A 23,341-nucleotide genomic window follows, 5' to 3' on the forward strand; every position below is an offset into this window, starting at 1 on the left:
ACTGCTGACTCATATCCAGCTTCTCGTCCACTGTAATCCCCAGGTCCTTTTCTGCAGAACTGCTGCCTAGCCAGTTGATCTCCAGCCTGTAGCAATGCATGGGATTCTTCCTTCCTAAGTGCAGGACTCTGCACTTGTCCTTGCTGAACCTCAGATTTCTTTAGCCCAATCCTCCAATTTGTCTAGGTCACTCTGGACCCTATCCCTACCCTCCAGCGTATCTACCTCTCCCCCAGTTTAGTGTCATCTGCAAAGTTGCTGAAGGTGCAATCCATTCCATCATCCAGATTGTTGATAAAGATATTGAACCAAATCTGTCCCAGGACTGACCCCTGGGGCACTCTGCTTGATACCAGCAGCCAACTAGACATCGAGCTGTTGATCACTACCTGTTGAGCACGACGACCTAGCCAGCTTTCTATCCACTTTATAGTTCAATTGTCCAACATCTATTTTTTTAACTTGCTGGCAAGTTTCTGCCAATTTAGTGTTTGGTTTAGGGTTAGTTTCTACTGCTGGTTTCCTCTTGATTCCTGTTGTCGGATAGGCAGTTATTAAAGCACAATCCAGCTGATCTCTACAGCATCCTGAGGTGGCTCAGCCAGAAGCTCTAACAAGGCAAGCAGCAGCCTTCCGAGAAAATTTCAGGAACGCTGATTAGGACTTTTGGTTAACTGGCAGTTCAGGTGACCTTTGCCCCCTCCAGCTGCTGGAATGTCTGAGCACCAGAGACACAAAGCAGAGCAGACCCTAACCCGGCCAGAGCCTGGGAGGCCCCAGCAGATAGCAGAACCCTGACCTCAGCTGCTCTGCAGGGAAAGGACTGCAGAATTAGCAGACACTGCACTGGAGCCCAGTCCCTAAGAGACCTGCAGGTACACAGGAAGGGAAAGGGTAGACACTACAGGCACAAAGACAGAGGGGGAAGCTCTACCATCCCAGGCCTGGGCCCGCCATTCAGGTGAAGACTCCTCAGGGGAAGTGAAAGCGCCTCCAGGGTAAGTGCAACCCCACTCAACCCTTCTGGGGTCTACCGAAGGATTGGGAACCACTGTTTGGGAAAGGCTGGTCTAGGCTGACAGAGCTCCTCAGAAACCTACTCAGCGGTTATCACCTGGGCTCCTATTGCACAGAACAGCAAGTCTTCTCAGTGCGGGCCTACCTCCTCCCACCCCCCACAGTGCATCCCGGGGCAGCTGCCGTAGCTGGCCACATGGAAGAGTGATGCAAGGAAAGGACTGACTGCATTTTAGTAGCTGGACCCATGCAGAGAGAGCAGCACCCCCCATGTCAGCTCCCCGCGGGCTGCTGGCAAGGGGGCCCCAGGCTGCAGCAAAGGGGCGGCCGCTCTAGATCTTGTTAATACAGCACCCCTGTGCAAGACTCGTGCTCCCCCCACCAAGCTCAGGAATGGGGAGACACCAAGTTCCGAGGAGCCATGCTGGTTCCCAGCACTGGATGCTGACCCTCCGTCAGGGTTCTTGGCCACGTGAGACAGTTGTTTGTACTTCCCAAGTCTATATTTAGAGCTTGCCTAAGCGACTCAGAATATTTGTAGCATGCGGCATGTTTTCAGGATTAAGGCAAAAATACTGTTGTACTTGGGCTCTTTGTGCCGAAAACAATTAACCCCTTCAGCTCCAAGAGCCACGTGAGGAACAAGGACCCGAGGCAGAGTTTAAGGCCAGGTCTTCCAGTCTGATTGCCTGCATAGCACAGCCCACCAGCATCCACACATGGAACCCAGCAACCCAGGTATCACAGCCCACAGGAGACCAGGTTATTACACACACAGAGAGAACAGGAAGAACCTAGGTGCCCGAGATCCCTGCCATGGCTGGGAAAGGATGAAGTGAGATATCCCAGATGATCCTGGCAAGTGACCCACACCACACGCCGCAGGGGAAGGTGAAACCTCCCTAAGTCACTGCCAACCTGACCCACGGGAAATTCCTTCCCAACCCCCGTGATAGCAACCAGCTAGATGCTGAGCATGTGAGCAGGAACCCGTCAGCCAAGCACCTGAGAGAGAATGTTCCGTGCCCCCTCAGAGCCTGCCCCCAACCTCGCCCAGTTGCTCATCTCCAGCTGTGGCAGTGACAGGGGCTGGGAAAACCCAGCCAAGGCAGACAGAGACATGAAGCCGGAGAGAACATTGGAGCTCAGAGGATCATGGGAAGGGAGCCAGCCCCCAGCCCCCAGAAGCACTCAGCAATTAATCCACGGGCCAAATTAGCCAGGCACCACACAGCCCTGTGTCACAGTGCTCCTGGCTCGAGCGGCCTTGGGCAGGTTATGGGCAAGGCCCCGAGGAATACAGAAGGGGCTGGGCCCAGAGCCATTGGCAATCAGGGACTCACCGAGGATGGCATGGACTCGGACAGAGAGCTGTGTGCGCAGGATCAGAGTTGGCCGCCTCCCTTTGCTGGAATGAGAGGAATGCAGGTAAGTCACCGCGAATGTCAGCAATAACCTCACTGGCGGGCAGCCAGGGCCTTCCCACAGCACCGCCACTGGGAACCTGCAAGTCAGCAAGGCCCAGACCCACGCCAACCAATGGGCACCAGCCTGCCCCTACGTTCAGCACCAGAGCCAGAGCTCCAGCCCTAGCAGCTCCGCTCCCCTAATGATCTGCCAGCCACCTCTCCCCCAGAACAGCTCCGCACCCTATCATGGCCCACTTCCATAGCTTACTGACAGCAGCAGCACCCAGCTATTGTTGGGGCCTGCCAGATCATTACAACCACCCTCAGGAAACCAAATCTATGCAGTTATACACACTGAGGGGGAGGGGCAGCTCTTTGGTGCACTGTCCTGGGGCCTCCACGCACCTCTGCCAGCGTACTTCTGTCCTGATTTGTGGTCGCTCCTGCTTCCCAGGCCTGATCTCTCCCCACAGCTCTGCTGAGGAACCTCAAGTCTAGGTCCCTCACTCCCCAGAGACTGCCCTAGACTGGCCTGTCACCAGGCTCTTGGCCCAGGGGCTCATTTTAACATCCAGGAAGTAGTTGGCAAAGGAGTGAATCCCCCAAGTGACTCTACCAGCCCCAGCCTCAATTCCAGGCATTCTTGCTCCCCCGCAGGCCCCTCACCAGTCTACTCCATCCTGCTGAGCAGGCAGAAGAGCAATATGCATCAGAGTCTCACTCCATGTGTTTTATAGGAGTGGAGCACATAGGGGCATCTGGAGAAGGCAAAGGTGGGTGAAGCAGGGTCATGTCATCTGGCTGGGCAGTCTTCTGAGTGGAGACGGTGACTCATGTCCCACTCACTCGGCTCAGACAGGTATATCTGCGACTCCAGCAACTCACCTGATCTCCTCGTAGAATCCTTCCAGCTCATCTTTCTGCTCCAGCAGGGACAGATCAAGATCCAGGTACTGTCCAGATGGTGAGACCTGCAGCGTACAATCCGCCAGCTGCAAACACAAGGACCCCCCATAGATCAGTGATGGTGCTTGCTAACGGCAGGGAGGAATGCATAGCGTGGTTGTGGGGAGCAGGGTCAGTTTTAGGCACCCCAATAACTATACTGCCACTGCAGCAGAGAGTCCTGTGGCACCTTATAAACTAACAGACATATTGGAGCATGAGCTTTCGTGGGTGAATACCCACTTTGTTGGATGCATGTGCATATTCACCCACGAAAGCTCATGCTCCAATATGTCTGTTAGTCTATAAGGTGCCACAGGACTCTCTGCTGCTTTTACAGATCCAGACTAACACGGCTACCCCTCTGATACTACACTGCCACTGTACACTTGTACAGGACAAATAGCCAGTCAGCAGCAGGGCTGGGAGTAGAACCCAGGAGTCCTGACTCCAAGACCTCCTGCTCCCACCTCTCAACTATGCGACTCACTAGCCATTCCCTCACGCTCAGCTGCTGCCATCCCCTTTTGTGAGGCTAGCACAGCCGCGCAGCGCCTTGGGAACGGCTCGCTGAGGATTTAACTAAGGCACTTTAGTTCAGCTCTGGCGGCCAGAGTGTAAGTCACCCACAAGTCCAGAAACTTCTGTTCCATGTCCCCTCAGCAGCAGCGTTCTGTCCCATTCCATCCCCAGGCTCGGGGGGTGGGGTTTCACAGGCCACTTCTCCACATTCCTGTCTTCTATTCCCCTCACCAGATTCAGAGATTCCAAGGCCAGAAGGGACCATTGTGACCATCTTGTCTGACCCCCTGTATGCACAGGCCAGAGACCTGCCCTGAAACCATTCCTTGAGCAGATCCTTTAGAAAAACAGCCAGTCCTGATTTAAAAATGGTCAATGATGGAGAATCCACCATGGCCCTTGGTAAATTGTTCCAATAGTTAATTGCCCTCATGCTTAAAAACATACGCCCTGTTTCAGTCTGAATTTGTCTGGATTCAGCACCCAGCCATCAGATCGCGTTAGACCTTCCTCTGCTAGACTGAAGAGCCCATTATTAACTATTTGTTCCCCATGTAGGAACTCAGATTGGGATCAAGTCACCCCTTAACCTTCTCTTTGCTAAGCTACATAGATTGAGCTCCTTGAGTCTATCACTATAAGGCAGGTTTTCTAATCTTTTAATCATTCTCGGGGCTCTTCTTTGAACCCCCTTCAATTTATCAACGTGTCTTGAATTATGGACCCCAGAACTTGTCACAGGATTCCAGCAGCGTTGGGACCAGCACCAAATACAGAGGTAAAATAACCTCTCTACTCCTACTCACCATTCTTATGTATCCCAGGATCACATCATCTCTTTTGATCACTGCATCCCACTGGTAGCTCACGTTCAGCTGATTATCCATCCTCCCCCAAATCTATTTCAGAGTCACTGCTTCCATTGCTAGATCACGGTCCTGTGCTGGCAGCTGGGTGAAATGCACTGGTACCCTTATCTCTACAGCACTTGAGCACGGACCTACAGAGCCCACTGACCGAGCTGACAGCAGGTGAGGAAAGAGGCCCAAAAAGGAGTCTCCAAGGAAAGGGGGTGGGGAATAAAGACAACCTATAGACGGGAGCAGTGGGGCAGGGAGAATTCATCAGTGGGGGTGAGGTGAGAGGAGAGGACACCGTACCAGCACCTAAAGTAGCGACTAGGTGCTAGCAAGTATCAGAGGGGGAGCCATGTCAGTCTGGATCTGTAAAAAGCGACAGAGTCCTGTGGCACCTTATGGACTAACAGACGTATTGGAGCTTGAGCTTTTGTGGGTGAATACCCACTTCATCAGGTACTAGCAGTTCTCCCCCACTCATCCCTCCAACACATACTCTAGAGATGCAGCCAGCTGCAGCCGGGAGTCATGGCAGAGGGACACACAGGCACTGGTGACTCACCCACCACCATGATCCTGACAAAGCCTGCACGCTGACTCATCGCTGCCTGGCTGCTTCCTGCCAGTCATGAAAACCACAGCCTCCAGGCTGTGCAGCATTCACATCCCAAAATAAAGGGGTCCAAGCAGGGGAGCACAACCCCAGCAGGTTCAGCCATTCCTGAGTCACAATGCAACCACTCCAGGGGATCGGCCACATGGCCCTGGCCTCATGCCAGGCAGGCTCTACCTGCCATCTCTGCAGTGGACAGAAGTAACATCCCTCCCTCTCTCCTACAAGAGAGGATGCTTCCTTCCAGCAGGGTGACAGGGAGAGTGCCAAGCAGGGACTGGCAATCTCAGCCCTGTGGAAGAAAGTCAGAAAAGCTACCATAAGAAGGCTCCCATACTGAACAGCGTGAGGGGAAAGGGCAGCTCCCAGCCAGTTCAGCCTAGAATTAGAGCCGCTTGCCCAAATGCTGCCTCTTCCTCTGACTCCCACAGCCCACCTCACTCAGACACGCAGCTGGAATCATCTTCACCCTCGGCCCAGCTTCTTATCTCACTCCGGTGTTCTGAATTCTGTACCAGTGTGTGTGACAGGAACTCTTGCACTGGGGTCAGGGATTGTCACAGAGACCCTCGCTGGGGGGAGAAAGCACCCTCCATGGAAAGGGGGGTGTTCAACCCCAGCACTCCACATTGTGACAGACAAGGCACTTCCTTCTGGGATACTGTCAGGAGACCGAGGGGAAGCAGGAGGTAGAACAACTGGGATCTGGCTCCGGCGCACACAGGTAGGCTTGGCAGCATTCAATTTCAACCAGTAACAGGTGGCAAACATCCATTTCAACTGACGCACCAAAATCAGTCCATGGGTAACAGGGGAGCCAGCAGGGATTGGGTGTCAGCTGGAATCCTGGCTCTTTTCGGACAGGAAATCCCACATCACAGCTCCTTCTCATGGTCTGGAAGGTTTACTCTGCATTGACATCAGGGAGCAGACCCTCTGCAAGCCTGGCCCCACGTGCTGCAGATCAAGCTACACGCCCTCCCACTTGGACTTTGGAAGGCAGGGCTTTACTGGCCTTGGTATCTTGCTATGCCAAGTCACAAGCCAACAGTTTTGTTGCTATGAGAAGGACCTGCCAACCGAGTTCACTGGTGCCGCTAAAAAAGCAGACAGTTTTAATACATCTTTTCTAGCCAGTAGTACACAGGAATGAGTTCGGTCTCTCTTCAAATGCTCCGAGAGCCCTCCAGCGGTGCTCTGTGTGGTGGGCAGCACACACCGCCAGAACCTAGCCAGAGCAACTCTCAGGCTATGTCTACACTTACCACATAAAAGCACAAAAAGTCTCTTTTTTGCACTAAAACCGCAGGAGCGCCTACACTTGTTAATGACTTTTTGCGGTGAAACTTCTGAGATTCAAGAAGAAAACCACCTTCACAAGAGGCTACAGTCCTTTCTGCTGTTCTTTTTGCGCTGCTGTGAAAGTGAAGACACGTTCTACCAGCATAAACACCTTCTGGCCTCCGAAGGATATCCCACAGTTCCAAAAGTGACCACTCTGTCCAGCATCTCCGCTGCTCTGACGCCAAGTAAACAGACGTCCGCCACTCACCCTGTAAGCACCGGGAAATTTTAAACTCTCTTTCCCTGTGCTTGTAGATGTGGCAGGGAAAGCAGCCGGACAGCAGGGGTTTAAAAAAAAATAGTCACGAAAGAAACAAGGAAGTAATGGGGCTGCTGGGACTTGAAGCAGGGCAACACGGGGCACTGAGCAGAGACCCAGAATGCCTTCTGCTCACCCCCCTCTTCCCACAACACCTATCGAGAGAGCTGCACTGTGGGATAGCTGCCCTACAGTGCTGCTCTCATCCGCAATGGAAGTGCTGGTAGTATAAACACTCTCTGGGGCCTGAGGAACTGAGTGAGGACACAAACCAGTGCTTTACTTTCACTGGTGGAACTTACAGAGCAAAAACTCCGTCAGTGTAGACATACCTTAAGTATAGAGCTAGGCCTGGCATGTTTGCTCCAAATGCTATTTTGGGATGCAGTCATGCTCACCTTCTGCCTTCCTATTGGCAGTGCGGCAAAAAGAGCAAAGGTGGGTGCACAACTAGTTGAAAAACCTTATCCAAAGAGTAGTTAGCGATGGTTCACTATCAGACTAGGAGGATCTATCTAGTGGGGTCCTGCTGAGGTACATCCAGGGTGCAGTACTAGTCAATATTTTCATTTATGACTTGGATAATGGAGTGGAGAGTGTGCTTATAAAATCTGCAGATGACTCCGAGCTGGGAAATGCTGCTTGCACTTTGGAGGACTGGATCAGAAATCAAAATGACCCTGACAAATGGGAGAATTGGTCTCAATTCTACAAGAGGAAAGTCAATAAAGACAAGTACAAAGTACTGCACATAGGAAGGAAAAATAGAATGGAGAATAACTAACTTGGTGATAGTACTGCTTAAAGGATTCAAGGGTCACAGTTAAGGCTAAGTTTTTAGCATAGATATTTTTAGTAAAAGTCATGCACAGGTCATGGACAATAAACAAAAATTCATGGAAGCCCGTGACCTGTCCCTGACTTTCACTAAAAATATCCCTGGCAAAAGGGGTAGGTGGGTTCAGCACCCACCGCTGCTAGGGCTCCCGGGTTCTCCCAGCTGCCCACAAGGGCCAATACAGCATTGGCTGGGAGCTGCGTGGGTGGGGCTGGCTGGGAGCTCCGGCCCCAGGGCAGAAAATGTCATGGATTCCATGACCTTCATGACATAGTCATAGCCTGAGTAAGAGTGGATCACAAATTGAATGAGACACCAATATGATGCAGTTACAAAAAAGGCTAACACCATTCTGAGGAGTATTAACAGGAGTCTCGTATGCGAGACATGAGAGGTAATTGTCCTGCCCTACACGACACTGTGAGGTCTCAGCTGGAGTACTGCATCCAATTCTGGGCACTGCGCTTTAGGCAAGGAAGTGGAGAGAGTCCAGGTGAGAGCAACAAAAACGATAAAAGGTTTAGGTAACCAAACCTATGAGGAAAAGTTAAAGACACTGGACATGTTTAGTCTTGAGAAAAGAGGACTGAGAGGGGACCTAATAACTGTATGTTAAGAACTATTATGAAAAGGACAGTGATCAATTGTCCTCCATGTCCACTGAAGGTAGGACAAGTAGTAATGGGCTTAATTTGCAGCCAGGGTTAGATACTAGGAACAACCATCTAAGGCCTTGGCTACACTGGTGCTTTACAGCGCTGCGACTTTCTCGCTCAGGGGCGTGAAAAAACACCCCCTTGAGCGCAGCAAGTTACAGCGCTGCAAAGCACCAGTGTAAACAGTGCCCCAGTGCTGGGAATGCGGCTCGCAGCGCTGTAAGCTAATCCCCACGGGGAGGTGGAGTACCTGCAGCGCAGGGAGAGCTCTCTCCCAGCGCTGGTGCCGCGACCACACTTGCATTTCAAAGCGCTGCCGTGGGAGCGCTCCCGTGGCAGCGCTTTGAAGTTGCAAGTGTAGCCGTACCCTAACTCCAAGGGCAATTAAGCGCTGGAATAGGCTTTCAAGGGGGTTGTGGAGTCCTCATCATTGGAGGCTTTTCAGAACAGGTTGGAAAAAATATGTCAGGGATGGTCTACGTTTACTTGGTCCTGCCTTATTGCAGGAGGCTGGACTAGATGACCTGTCAAGATCTCATCCAGCCCTCCCTCTCTCTCTCTCTGATTCCACCAACAACGGCTGCTCTTTTCACCACTCTGCCTGAAGTATGCAGCTAGAGTTGGGATCGCAGGCCCTCTGCCAAAATGTGCCTCCCACAGGGGGTGGGGGGGGTGGGAGGGAAGAGAAGCATGGCCTAGTGGATGAGGCACAAGACTAGGAGCCTGGAACTCATGAGTACTGGTCCCCGTCTTTGGAGACTAAGTTCTAACTGGCAGACCACAACAACATCCGCACACGGGGAGACTCATTCCCCTCTTGGGCTAGGAGTCGCATCTGGTAACCTAACAAGAGCAGCCACTGGTTGCAAGCTGTGATGCAGCTGAAAGGAATCAGGATGGGTCAGTACTTGGGGAGGCAACGCCAAGGATCACGTGGGTGTGGAAGGAAGTGGTGGTGGAGATTCAGAGTTGTTCTCCTCTCCTGTCAAGTGATGCACTCATGCAGTGCTCGAGTGATGTAAAAGCTAACCACTGAACACTTCTGGGGTGTTCCCCCAGTATTTCTCAAATTCCGCTGCAAGTGATGGGGCCTTCTGCCAACTTCAGTTCCACCAGTCAGTTCAACTGATCTGTTTCAACCTAAACTGCAGTGCTGCCAACTCTGGCTATTTTGTCGCAATCTTTGTAATATTTGTTGTTTTAATTAAGCCCCAGCTCCAGGAGTGATTACGGACAGGACAATCTTAGCTTTCATTTAAAAATGAAAGGAAGTTCCTAGCCCTCCTCTTTGCAGAGAAAAGCTTGAAAATGTGACTCCAGCGCGACCCAAAGGCTCAAAACCAGAGGCCAGAGAAAGCAAGCCCAAAATGTATCACTTTTTAAAAATCTTGTGACTTTAAAGCCAATCTCATAATTTCTAAGGCCTGACTAATGGCCTGTGAATGGGTGGGGCTGGCAATACTGCTGTGTCACTACTGGGTGCTGATGGGATTCTTATGTGGTTTGTAGGCCACTTTGCATCCCCAGGGGTCCCCAAATCATTTACAACGTGCTATCAGATTGTTACTATTAATCATGTAGCCTTGGCTTTACTCTGTGTCGGATATCGAACTCATGGATCACCTGACGCACTGAAGTACTGGTGCGACTCACACGACATGCAGATTCTGCAGAACCAACTTTCACTTAACGAGGCACATTTCTATCCCTTCCTGGTTACATAGAAAGCATGAAGACTCTTTCAAATGGGAACCCAGCATAGCCAATGCCGTACTGTCTGCCTGAGTGGTACGAACTCTCCAGCTTCTTACTAGGGTGTTAACTCTCATGTGTAGAGAGGACCTATTAAATGTCCACAATAATTAGTTCTTTGCCGATCAAGTTAGTGGAGAAGGGAATGGAGAAGGGGTTGGAAGTGAAACTCAGGGTTGTAGGAAGGGGTGCAAATTGGGAGCTGCTGCATATACAAAGCCAGGGCAGAGGGAGGGTAACCAAGAAAGGCAGGATGGGGAGGAGGGCCGAAGAGGAACAGAGCACAGAAATAGCGGGTCACCCTAAGCCAAGCATTTCCCACTGACCAATGCAGAACATGACAATGAGGTGCTGAGCAGAGACACGCCGATGAAGAGATTTATTTCCTACATAAAGGCCATATTCGACTCTCGATCTCAGCGTAAACCTCTCCCAGTCACTATGGGAGTTGTGCTGGAGACTGTGGGGTATACGCAGCTCCAGGTTCACATCCCAGCCCATGGGCTGTAACTAAACACAGAATTCATTCCTCTCCCAGGAGTGGTCTGATGCAGGGGAAGCTTCCCCCCTCACCCCCCCACTTTTCCCAGGAGTGCTCAAGCCTCGCTAGCAACCCCGCAGTGTGTTAACTGCTAAATCGCAGGCAGGTCAGCATCGATGTCCATGCCTGCTTCAGGGGGCCTAATTACATGAGCCAGCCTACTGGGGAGGCCAAGCCCTCCCGGCTGCTGCAGGAACTCGGATGCCAGTTTCTCATGTAAGCGTGGCAGGAATGCAACTCCACCCGCAGCGTTCGTGGTTTGGATTCTACCCCAGGCACATGATGTCTCCTAGTGCTAACCCCTGGGGACAGAGACATGTTGTTCCAGTCAGCTCACGAGCTGCATTGTCCTGGGAACTCTTTAAAGGCAGTTCCCATAACAGGGAATTCCTGCAGGAGAGGGCAATGAAAACAGCAGGGTCTAGGTTTGGTTCCTTTCCTTCCACCCAAACAAGGCTCTGGGACACACCCGCAGAAAAAACCCTGACCAGAAATACTGAAGTCCAGATGCTGTTGTAACACTGCTGGAGGCAGTCAGTTGAGGGCTAGCCACTGCTGTAACGGGGAGAGGCATCCGGGGTACAGAACCATGTCTCTACTCTGAGTCAGTGTGAGAACTCAGTTTAAAACTGTCAAGAACTCACGTGTGAAATAATCTTAAAATGGCCTGTCACTTTAACCATGGATTCAAGGGAATGCTGAACTGGCTACAGATTAACACCTAAAGCCAGGAACAATTAACATTACAAAGGGCGTCTGCAAACTAGAACAGGAGACAGCCATGAAGGGGTGGCAGGGATGGGACATCCAATCCCTGTGTACGAAGATGCGTCCTTGCACTGAGACACCCACTGTGTGGATAGACATCCAGAAGAACACGGAAAATGTTTAATCATTCCAATATGAAAGGATTACAGAAAACATACATGAAACAGACAGGGGAGAGACGCCTGCAAAGGCCGTGAGCAGGATTGCACATGACCGCAAAGTAACCTAGAAAGTGCAATTGGGACAGCTCCAGGGGGATTTGGCACCAGGCACCTGATACCATGAAGGATCTCTGACAAACTGCCCTGCTAAGGGCTTGGGAAGGCCAGGACCGGCTGGAGCAATCCCACACTGGTATCTACTTAGGTTAGCTTCCAAGGTGCATCAGATTAGCTCTGTGATGGGGACTCTCTTCGGTAATAGGACTCTCTCGTTCTTCACAAACCTTGTTTCTAACACAGCCTTCTGAGTCTTACATTGCTTTTGAGGCACTCTCACGGTTACACATCCTGGCAGAGGAATTACCTGCTAACCTCTTCTAAGAGTCAGATAGGGAGCGACCGGTCAATGATCTGGCACACTAGGCTAAGGTGATATCCAAAGATGTTCACGCACCCCCAGATACAGGCTACAGTCAGCAAAGGCCTGGGAACAGTTAGCTGATCGTGAGAGCTGGGAGACTGAAGGTTACAGTCAGCTGCAACAGAGATGGAGCTAAAGGGCTCGAAGCCCTCACGGTATGGATAGTAACAAGCGAAGCAGCTCAGTGCCGGATGGAGAGGCCTCCTCTCCCAGCCAGCCCACACGCCCTGTCTTCCCATAGCAGCTGCAGATAGAACTCCAGTCAGCCACAAGTAGAAGGTTTCAGAACTTAACAAAGCTACTCGCCCTGCCTGTTACTGCTGCAGAGACGAATGCAGACCTCACTCCAGCGTGAGCACAGACAGGACGCTGCATGTTAAACACAGCCAAGCTACAGGGAATACAAGAACTTCCCTGCTTGTTTTAAACCCCAGTTCTCCATCCCAATAGCTGAAACCTGACACTCAGAGTGTGGGGACCACACAGACCCTGCCAAGCAATGCAAATGGGAAGGTCAGTCCTAGGCCCAAAGCTCTGACCATGGCCCTTTTACCAGTCTGACAGGATGGCCTGGGAGACAGTTTAAAGTGACGATATCCATTTGGGGAGGAAGCTAACACTTTGCAAGCACAAAGGTGTCTTACTAGGGAGAGCGATAGTACAGATTATGGGGTTCAAGTGTCCCCAATTGTCCCTGGAAACTCCAGGGTGGACAATGGTGCTGCCTTCTCCCACCAGGAAGCTCTAAGTGGCTGGGGCAGGCATTTTCACACACGCTTTTGCTAACTGTAAAACTCTGAAAGGAAATATTGGATATAAGCTAAACTAAAATCAGCCACTCTTAAACTGAATTAAGAGTGATCACACAGGGGCTAGCACCAGTTTAACTAAATCTGTTTAAAACACACACACATGCACACACTTCAAACTGGTGCAACTTTCTCTTGTATACAAGCCCCCAAATCTGAAAAAAACGTCATTTTATTCTCTCCCCAGTTAATCAGTGCTGTGAAGGGGAGAGTTATATGGGACACAGAAATTGAGGCATAACTTCTCTACACAGTCCCAGACAACAATGGAGTTTTTAGCCCACGTGTTTGCTCTTTGCCCTGTTTCGGTGGCCCAGGAGGAAAGGCTAACTGTTCATGCCCAACGACGGTGATGTACAGTGACTGCAGTCCATTGGGCAGACCCCAGTGTTCCGGGCTGGATGATGTCCTGATGTAATGTATGCCTAATTCTGCTCTTTTTCCTTTCCCCAAATAAACCTGGAACCATGTGTGTGAGGGATCTGAATAAGCTTCTTACAAGTATCAGGGGTATATAGCCGAATCTAGGAACAGAAATCTCAGGAGGATAGTTATTTTAGACAGCAATCTGGGACATGATTTGTCTTACACAAATCCAAGCTGACTCATACCTACTAGCTTGTACTTTTCCAAATGTAGCCGTAAGCTACAATATCCCAAGTATTTAAAAACCTTTTCCTAATACAGGTGTTCCTGCAGCCTCTTCCTGAACACTGGAACAAGAGTCACTGTTTTCTGAGCACCAGGTACTTTTCCATTACCAAAATTTATTAAAGGTTCACCCATTTACTCCTCCTAGCACTAAGAGCATCACACCTTGTCTTTACTCTCTACCTAGCTCACTTCTATCCAGATACTGGCTTTCCACCATAATTCTGGTCTCCTTTGGCTTGTCCTCTATCACACAAAGGCACACTCCTTGGACATGCCATTAATATTCTTTTTATCCAGCACAGGTGTGAAGAAGTCACTTCCACCTCCTGTGATTTGTTTCAGTAACTAGCAATAATTTCCAGCTCTTCTGTGCTATTAATGACCCCACCAATGCTCTTATTTTTCACCCCCATGGTGCATTTAAAGAAACTCTGACATATCACCTGATACATCCCCAAGGTTTGCAATGCCGTGATTGCAGAGTAGCAATGCCCAAGATGCCTGAGTGCCCACAAGCACTTGGCTCGCAGGACAGAGAAAAAGAACACAACCTTTGCTCCATGTTTGAGGTGCCTAAACACCCCAGCTGTTTCTGAAGAAATCCCTGCACCCAAGTGGATGTTTCTGCTATGGCCATCAACCACTAAATAGTTTTAAATATTGACATTTAAGCTGTCATTATTAGGTTTCAGAATTCGCTCCCTGCTCAGATGAATGGGATGGCTGTGGCTTTGTTTTATTCTGTGCACCTGCAGAGCCAGAAGGCACTGCATTGGGTTAGGTCACAATGGTTTGCTACCCACCCAGAAAGGCTAGCCATTTGTTTTGTAAAATGAAGGCTGGAAATACCAGACAACAGCAGAGAGCTCCTAAGATTGCCACACTGGTGCATCTCCATGGCGTTTATTTCTGGCATCACTAGTTATTGTAACCTATCCTTTGCTGTCTGACAGATGGGAACAAGTGGTGGTGTTGACAAGTTGCTTGCATTTGCTGAATCAGAATGACAGACCTGCTTGTATACTTCAGTCTAAATACACAGGACCCTTATTTGGTACCCAGTTTATATTTGTGATTTATAAACAGGCCCTAGCTCGGCTTCTGTTTTGAAGACACAAGCACCTAAACCTCCAAGCTGCGCCAGCTGCCTCCCCAACAGCAGTCTCTGAAAGAGGATAAATACGACCTGGCCTACATTTTGGTGAAAAGAGAGTACCACAATACTTGTGCTGGGGGGCTGGATAGCCCAGTTCTGCTGCAATGTAGAGGATGAACGTTTAGTATCAGCTATATCCCCAGGGACGCCTCTGGGAAACTTAATCTGATAAATTATCCAAGTGAACCTCACTTTACACCGGTGCTGAGAGTCCACGTTAGGGTAAAGATATTGACGTAATGACACCGCTGCAAGTTTCTCTAATGCAGACAGGCTCTTAAAGGAGATCCAGAAATTTGGCTGTGAATAAGTTAAACAGGCTTAGTCTACTGGAGGTTTCACTACTCCCTGCTCAGAGGGGATGTGTTGCACCCAGAATGGTATTAAAGATAAGACCAAAACCAGCACTTTAGAATGCTGGCTGTCCTCCAAGGCAAAGTGGAGAGTGCCCCAGGGCCACCCTCTCCCTGCTGCTTTCTTGACAAAAGATGCCACTCTACAAATTATGGCTCTTCCAGGCCAAACCTGTGGCCCTATAAGGACTCAAAGATCTCAACTGACAGAGTACTGGAGCTAGTAGGGCTCAAGAGTCCACCCTGGGCTTACAAAGTCCAGCAGGCACCCCGAGAAGACTGGAGTACGTGAAGGCAATCTGTGATGGGGCATGCAAACCCCACACTGGTCAACAACGGGTTTTAAGGAGCTGCTTTGGGCTGAGCCCGGCCCACCCCGCCACACCGGTAGAGGCAGGCACAGGCTGGGTGGGGCGGGGGAGGTAAAAGAGGAGAAGAACAGCTGACATGGGCAGACCAGGGAAAGAACAGACCATCAGCCCCTGAGGAAAGGGCCAAGGGAAGGCAGGAGCTTCCCAGACACCCACTGCCTGGGAGGGAGGGCCATATCCCCATATGCCCCGAGAGGGAGGGAGGCATACCCCTCTCTCCCTTGCTGACTCTGGTTATTTGGGTAAACTCCCCTTGCTTTTTGATCAGACACTGCCCAGAAAGGGAGAGACTTTAAAGTGACCTGGCTGGAGAGCCAGGCTGCCGCAGAGGTGGAGCAGCAGCCACCTGCAGGAGACCCCAACAGAGAGAGTGAGCTGCCATGCCTGACCATGAGGAGGCGCCAGCGAGTTGACCCCTTCATGCAGTCATGGAGCAGAGTCCTACCGCCCTTCACAGAGTTTGCTAAGGACAATGGACTATTGCACATGAAACTGAAAACCCTGGAAGACAGCTCAGCAGTGACAACATTTCAGGTTATGTGACAAAGGGAAGAGTATCACTGCCAGGGTCCTGTGGGATATTTTTCTAAAAAAGCCTAATGCACCTTGACAGACTCCCAAGTCTTCCTTACCCCACTTAGATTTACATCCCTTCTCGAAATCTCTCCTGCCACACTCATTATAATATCCCCTCCAGTCCAACTAAAAGATCTTATTACACACAGAGTCCGGCTCAGAGAGCAAAACCCTTGCCAGAGATCTGTTTGCTTCGTTAGACATCACTTTTGTTGTTTGTTCCCAAATTAACTCCACTTAGTCACCCTTGAAAAAATAACTCATGACATGACACTGGTTCAGTCCAAGAAAAATGAAGATGTGGACGAAAGGGCACGTGTCTGGTTGAGAGGAAGGTTTAACAACAAGTTCTGTTAACCACACACGCCAAGGCTCCCAAGCTCATGTGGGAGTCAAATGTATCTGGCCCGTGTTTCCTGCCTGCCTACTCCGCCCTCCTGCATTGAGACGCTCCCCTCGCCTCTACTGCTGGCTGCTGCAGTGGTGGGCAGCAGGCTGAGTCCTCTTCTCCTTTGGAGCATTGACAGAGCCCATCCTACTGTGCCTCTGCTCCTCCCTGGCACTCCTCCCGCACTAGGCCTGGCTGCAAGGCAGGCAGAAGCTGGAGGAGCACTGCTCCATCATGGGGTGGGAGAAGAATATCATCTGGTCCCCTAGACTAGAGCCACAGGGGAAGGCAATCCAATCCTCCGGGGGAAACAAAAATAACCAGCAATAGGAATTTGAGTGGAAGGAGAGAGAAAAGGAAACCTTTGAGAGGAAGAGATAGTGGAAGTGCCACAAAAACAGTGGAGATTAGGCTTGCTGTCCGCTCACATGAGATTGGAGGTGAGTGAAAACCCATGCTTCTCCCCCAACCCCCTTTCCAAGGTAAAAGTGTGGGGGAAGCCAAACTCTGCTGGAATAGTTCCAGGCATTATAGGGAAAGAAGAAGAATGGCCATCCAGCTTGACTAAGGGATGGAGTTTCAAATACAGTTCAGATAAGTATTTAAAGCCTGGGTGTTTATCTGAATTGATCCCCAAATCTGCACCTTGCAAGGTTTCCTTCCCTCTCCCACTTCAATGGTCTTTATGTGCATTTTGCTATCCTACTGCTGGCTTGAGCATTTGGCTGGTTTTTGAACAATGCATCACTGTGATGCATTCCCTTGTACTTACCCAATGTCACATTGCAATGGGGCAGTTTGCTCTCATCTCCAGTCATGAACCATTGCCCACAAATAAAATGGGTGGTGTCCAGAAAAAGAGGACTGAGATCTCCCTCCAGCCTCTAACTGGGATGCCAATTCACTGCTAGTTACGGCAGCAGGAAGCTGTTCTGGTTTCCCATCAGACCTTTGCAAGTTTAGAATCACCAGTAGATGAGCAGTGTATCGTTTTGTGCTGGATTCCATTAACTCCCCTGTTTTCCATCCCTCCCTTATTTACTCTTCCCAGTATTATTTCTTTAGTTCACCTCTCAGATTTCAGGAGGATTTATAGGATGTTTTACTGAATGTGTTGTTTCATCTTTATCCTAGAGTTTTGAATACGTTGGTAAGACGCACCAATGACATTTAGAAGACATGGTACAATCATCCATCCCAAGGAAGGATTCCTCACAAAAGCAAGGATTCCTCACCTTAAAGCCAGCAGACACTTAATGCCGTTTCTGCCTTTCTGTGCTCTGGATCAGACAACTGCACGCGTCTCCCCAACAAGTAAAGGCAATACAGTGCAGATAAGGTACTCCCTGCTTAGCTGTCCACTGCCCTAGGAAAAGCAGGTTGTTGGTTAATAAGTTTCACCTGGACAGCTATTTCCACTGGCCTCACAAAGTAGTTTCTTTGTTAACAAAAGGTAAACAGCTCCCTGCTGCCAAGTGGGGCAGCACAGAATAGGACAGCGTAAGTGGTCTCCGTTTTGAGTTACAGAGTTCTCTATTCACACTACCCCAACCTGCATGTTAACCCCCTTCCATTCCCTACGTGTAAGGAATTTACCAAAAACGTCCCAGGTTTTACAAAGGCTATCATTCAGTTTGTACTGATTGTCACTGGAATTTTGATCCGCTTAAATACAAAACGAAGTGCCTGAACTCCCCAAATCCAACTCCACACTTTGGAAGGAGACAGTAGCTCACTAATCTAAGCCACCCAGGTTACCAAGCTGGGGAAGGGGAGGGATAGCTCAGTGGTTTGAGCATTGCCCTACTAAACCCAGGGTTGGGAATTCAATCCGTAAGGGGGGCACTTAAGGATCTGGGGCAAAATCAGTACTTGGCCCTGCTAGTGAAGGCAGGGGGCTGGACTCAATGACCCTTCAGGGTCCCTTCCAGTTCGATGATATATGGAGATATACCTGTCACCTCATCTTCCAGAGCTGGGTCAGAAGAATTCTTATATTTCTCTACTTCTTGTTGTGTTTTCTGTCCTCCTGTCCCCCAATATTTACCCAGAATACTGTGAAGTTCTTTTCTGAACCAATTTTCACCCATTTTTAATTTCTTTTTAAAACAAACATCGATAAATTCTAAGGAAATTTTAAAATAAAACCTGAAAACAAAGGGCCTTACCTAGGTGCTCCCAGCAGGCTGTTAAGCAACACTGCCTCAGGGGCTTCAGCACTGCAGCCATTAAGCCTTTGTGTTACACCTTTGTTTCCCCTGAATAGTCACTTGGGTGCAATAGATTTAAAAACTGTATTAAGATGATGTTTAGAAAAAGTGACCACCACAGAGTTTAAGGATAGAAGTTTCTTCTTATGAGGGAATAACACACAGATTATCAAGGGGGCAAAATTCGGTTTAAGAGCAAATGGCATAAGAAATACATAATCTGCAATATCCCCAACTGGGGGGGGTAAAAGGTTAATGGGTCAAAGTACAGACATTGAAATACGAGGGTATGTTGTTCATAGAATGACTATGTTCAGGTGTAGAGTATGAGTGGATACGATGAGGAGGATGGGTTGACCCTTATTTGGTGAGATTTAACGTTCAGTGAGTTTATGGTTCCAGTTCATATGTCTAATGGACAAAAAGTCTCTCAGTCCCTTTCTCCTAGTTGAAGTATGGTGTCGCTTTGGATTACACGTTTGCCATCTTTCCACTACAGACAGCTTTCCCTAGATTTCCTTCCACACTCTGACCTATGGAAAATTGAAGTTCTTTCATTCTTACCCATTTGATTTCTCTCTAAATCAGCAGACACACAAAGCAGGGTAGCACACCAGGTCACATGCCATGATGTGCCCCAATAGAATACTACAGCATCCAGGCCCAGACGAGGCAGACCGAAGATCAGAATTAGTCAAATTATACAGATACCATGGGACATGGAAACGATGGTGTGCTGGACAATTTGAGATTCCAGCAGCTCATTCCCATAGAGCAGCCATAGGCCTGTTTACAGAAGGTCAGACTAGATGACTAGAATGATTCCTTCTGGCTTTGGAATCTCTGAATAGTGCCGGACTGAGTAACTACACACTAAAAGCACAAAGCCTTCTGCCAGGTTCAGGGCCCTGCTCCCACTGAAGCAGAGAACATTCCAAGTGCCTGTCCACTTCCTCCCAGATAACCCACTTAAGAGTGCCGGGAAGGAAACCAGACAATTTCCAGTTAATTTTAGCCTGCCTTGCAGAAGGGCCCAGATAATCATTCCAGAAACCTCTGAAGCCTCAATGCGCACACATACACCAGTCACTGTTAGCTTGCAGATCTGCTTATCCCCAACTCCACCTCTGACAACAGGCTCAACCAGGCCTTCAGCACCTCTTGCCTTATCTACTTACGGCCACTCCCCCACATAGCATTCCAGCTCTCCAGAATGCTGCTGCCATTTCCTCATACATTCAAAGCATGACCATATCAAACCCATCCTCAGACACTTTTGCTGGTTCCCATTCCTTACAGGGACCAGTCTAAGGGCTTGTCTACATCAGAAAGTTGCAGCGCTGGTGAGGGAGTTACAGCGCTGCAACTTAGGAGGTGTACACATCTGCAGGGCACCACCAGCGCTGCAACTCCCTGTTTGCAGCACTGGCCGTACTCCCGTTTTGTCTCGGGTGTAGAGGACCAGCGCTGGTAATCAAGTATAGACACTTACCAGCGCTTTTCTTGACCTCGGTGGAATAAGCAGGTATCCCAGCATACCTGAGGAAGCCTCTGGTAATCAAGCTGGTCTCCTTCCCCGGTTTGCTCTCTCGTTCCCCGAACCCCCGAGCAAGCAGGTCTCCTTCCCTGCGGTTTGCAGGGGGGTTCGGGGAACGCGAGAGCAAACCGCGGCGAAGCTGGTCTCCTTTCCCGGTTTGCTCTCTCGTTCCCCGAACCCCCGAGCAAGCAGGTCTCCTTCCCTGCGGTTTGCAGGGTGGTTCGGGGAATGCGAGAGCAAACCGCGGCGAAGCTGGTCTCCTTTCCCGGTTTGCTCTCTCGTTCCCCGAACCCCCAAGCAAGCAGGTCTCCTTCCCTGCGGTTTGCAGGGGGGTTCGGGGAACGCGAGAGCAAACCACGGCGAAGCTGGTCTCCTTTCCCGGTTTGCTCTCTCGTTCCCCGAACCCCCGAGCAAGCAGGTTTCCTTCCCTGCGGTTTGCAGGGGGGTTCGGGGAACGCGAGAGCAAACCGCGGCGAAGCTGGTCTCCTTTCCCGGTTTGCTCTCGCGTTCCCCGAAACCCCCCTTGAAGCCGCCCAACAGCGCTGCAGTGTGGCCACATCTAACACCACTTGCAGCGCTGGTTGCTGTAAGTGTGGCCACTCTGCAGCGCTGGCCCTATACAGCTGTACTAATACAGCTGTAACAACCAGCGCTGCAAAGTTTTAGATGTAGACATGGCCTAAGTCAAAGTTTGCATTGATTTACAAACCCTCCATAGAAGACTTCATAAACCTCCTCTCTTCTCTTCACCCAGATCCTTCCCCTGTGCACCAGCCTGCTCTGTGACCACACACAACCTTGTCGATGCTGATCCAAGAGCCTCCTCCTTTGCAGCTCCTGTCAGCTCTGACTGCCTTACTGTATCCCTCTGCCATTTTTGAAGCTGTTACTCTACTTTTTGCCTACCCTCTTAATTTCTTGTCTCATCCAGCTCTGGACCATTTTGGGATGCACTTTGTAAGAAACATACCATAGAATACATAGTTTATTCAAAGAAAAATGCAATCCTTTGTCGAGCTATCTACATGTGGAGAGTTAACACGCATGCCCCATTAGCCAGTAGTTCAGGGGTTTCATCACCCCATCAACAGGATAGAAACTCCAGATGAGGCAGCTAAGGTACCAACATGGCCAAGGTTGCATATAAAAAAAAAGAGGAGCTGATGCTCATCCTCACATTTGACACTGAAGAATAGTCACAGGGTGCTGCACTGTGAGAAGTAGGATCATTCCAGAGAGTTTCCTCCCACTTGTGCCCAGGAGAAAAGCTAAAAATTGCAGGCCACTATTCAAGAGTGTGAAGACAGCCCAGAAGTCCTGCTCGACCTTGCTCTTCGTTAAACCAGTTCTGATTTTTCAGACTGTGTAAGAGCTATTGTGGCACCCTGAATGGCTGACACTTTTGCCAGTTAACAGAATCCTCAGTACAAGAAGTGTTACATAAACTCCAGATGGTGCAGGAAGCAATGCTGGTGACTCAGAAGACATCACTGTTTCCTTCAAGTCAGTTCTCAGTCTATGCATCAGTTTGGTGTTGGGGGCCCTGTGCTACTGGAGATGACATTTCAGAATACAGATAAAACTGTGGTTAAACCAAGAACACGCTGGTAGAGGAATATTTATGCTACACAGGAATAGCGGACATAGGCCCTGACCGGCAAGCTACAGGCTATGTTTAAATACAAGACCTTATGCTGACCGTTTCCATTCTTTGTGTGCATAGGGGGGTTTATCAAATGGGTTTGAGCTTGGATGCTGAGGAGCGATGTCTCCCAGTTGTAAGTCTACCAGTACAGTTGTCTGATGCTGCCAGATCTCCCTGGGAAATGAGAAATCCAGTCTGAATGGATTTCACCTGACTAAAGGTTTCAAACCAACCAAAAGACAAGCCAACCACCTGATCCATGAATGACGAGACAGCTACTAGAGGTCAGGGCAGAAATCCAGCCAGCCCATCCTCACTAGCCCAGTCCCTGGTCCCTCCTCGGTACTGCCCAAACAATTCGCTGTAATGGCTCAGCTCCAAGGCCTGCTCCTACCAAAAGCCTATGCCCAAGGCACAAACCTGCACCAGCCTAGTGAAGAAGGGTTGGGGGAAATGTACGCAGGCCAGTGAGTTCTACACACTCTGTTGAAGTATCAGAGGGTAGACGTGTTAGCCTGTGTCCACAAACACAATGAGAAGTCCCGTAGCACCTTAAAGATTAACAAATATATTTGGGCATAAGCATTTGTTGGTAAAAAAACCACTTCCTCAGATGCATGGAGCACTGAGAGAGCCAGGGGGCTGCACAAAATTGGGATGTCCACACCCAACAAGCCCAGCCCATTCATAGGCCCTACCCTAATCCCACTCCCGCCCCCAAACCCTCCCAATCATGCAGGCCCCATCACCACCCCTTTTCCTCCAGCCCAGCACCCCCTGATCCTTTGCAGGCTCCCCACACCATCTCACTTTCTCCTGCCCTGCCCTCCTCACTGAGCCCACATGGGCCCTGCCACCACTCCGCTTCCTCCAGCCCAGCCCCCCAACCTCATGGGGACCCCACCACTCCAGCCCTGGTACTGGCCCTATCCCCCGCTTCCTCCACCCCAGCACCACCCCGCCCCCCTGGACTCATTGCAGGCCCCTCACCTCCCTACTTCCTCCAGCCCAGCCCCCCAACCTCATGGGGACCCACCACCCCAGCCCTGGTACTGCCCCTATCCCCCGCTTCCTCCACCCCAGCCCCGCCCTGCCCCCCTGGACTCATTGCAGGCCCCTCACCACCCCACTTCCTCCAGCCCAGCCCCCCAACCTCATGGGGACCCCACCACCCCAGCCCTGGTACTGGCCCTATCCCCCGCTTCCTCCACCCCAGCACCACCCCGCCCCCCTGGACTCATTGCAGGCCCCTCACCTCCCTACTTCCTCCAGCCCAGCCCCCCAACCTCATGGGGACCCCACCACCCCAGCCCTGGTACTGGCCCTATCCCCCGCTTCCTCCACCCCAGCACCGCCCCGCCCCCCTGGCCTCATTGCAGGCCCCTCACCTCCCTACTTCCTCCAGCCCAGCCCCCCAACCTCATGGGGACCCCACCACCCCAGCCCTGGTACTGGCCCTATCCCCCGCTTCCTCCACCCCAGCCCCGCCCCGCCCCATTGCAGGCCCCTCACCTCCCTACTTCCTCCACCCCAGCCCCG

General features: G+C 50.5%; 1 protein-coding gene across 3 annotated transcripts in view; it reads right to left on the minus strand.

Annotated features, from left to right (window-relative positions):
• FHOD1 (formin homology 2 domain containing 1) overlaps window positions 1-23,341 on the minus strand; it is a 63,837-nt gene that overhangs the window by 40,166 nt on the left and 330 nt on the right. For 2 of the 3 annotated variants that reach the window (XM_030581365.1, XM_030581364.1), the window contains exons 2-3: window positions 3,312-3,418; window positions 2,361-2,425 (exon numbers count right to left, since the gene is read on the minus strand). In XM_030581365.1, the coding sequence (XP_030437225.1) occupies window positions 2,361-2,425; window positions 3,312-3,418 (172 nt within the window). Of the gene's footprint in view, window positions 1-2,360; window positions 2,426-3,311; window positions 3,419-5,799; window positions 5,842-23,341 lie in introns of those variants that run through there. The other variant, XM_030581366.1, reaches the window with a different exon arrangement.

This window comes from Gopherus evgoodei, chromosome 12 (assembly GCF_007399415.2).
Source record: "Gopherus evgoodei ecotype Sinaloan lineage chromosome 12, rGopEvg1_v1.p, whole genome shotgun sequence".
Taxonomy (NCBI): domain Eukaryota; kingdom Metazoa; phylum Chordata; order Testudines; family Testudinidae; genus Gopherus; species Gopherus evgoodei.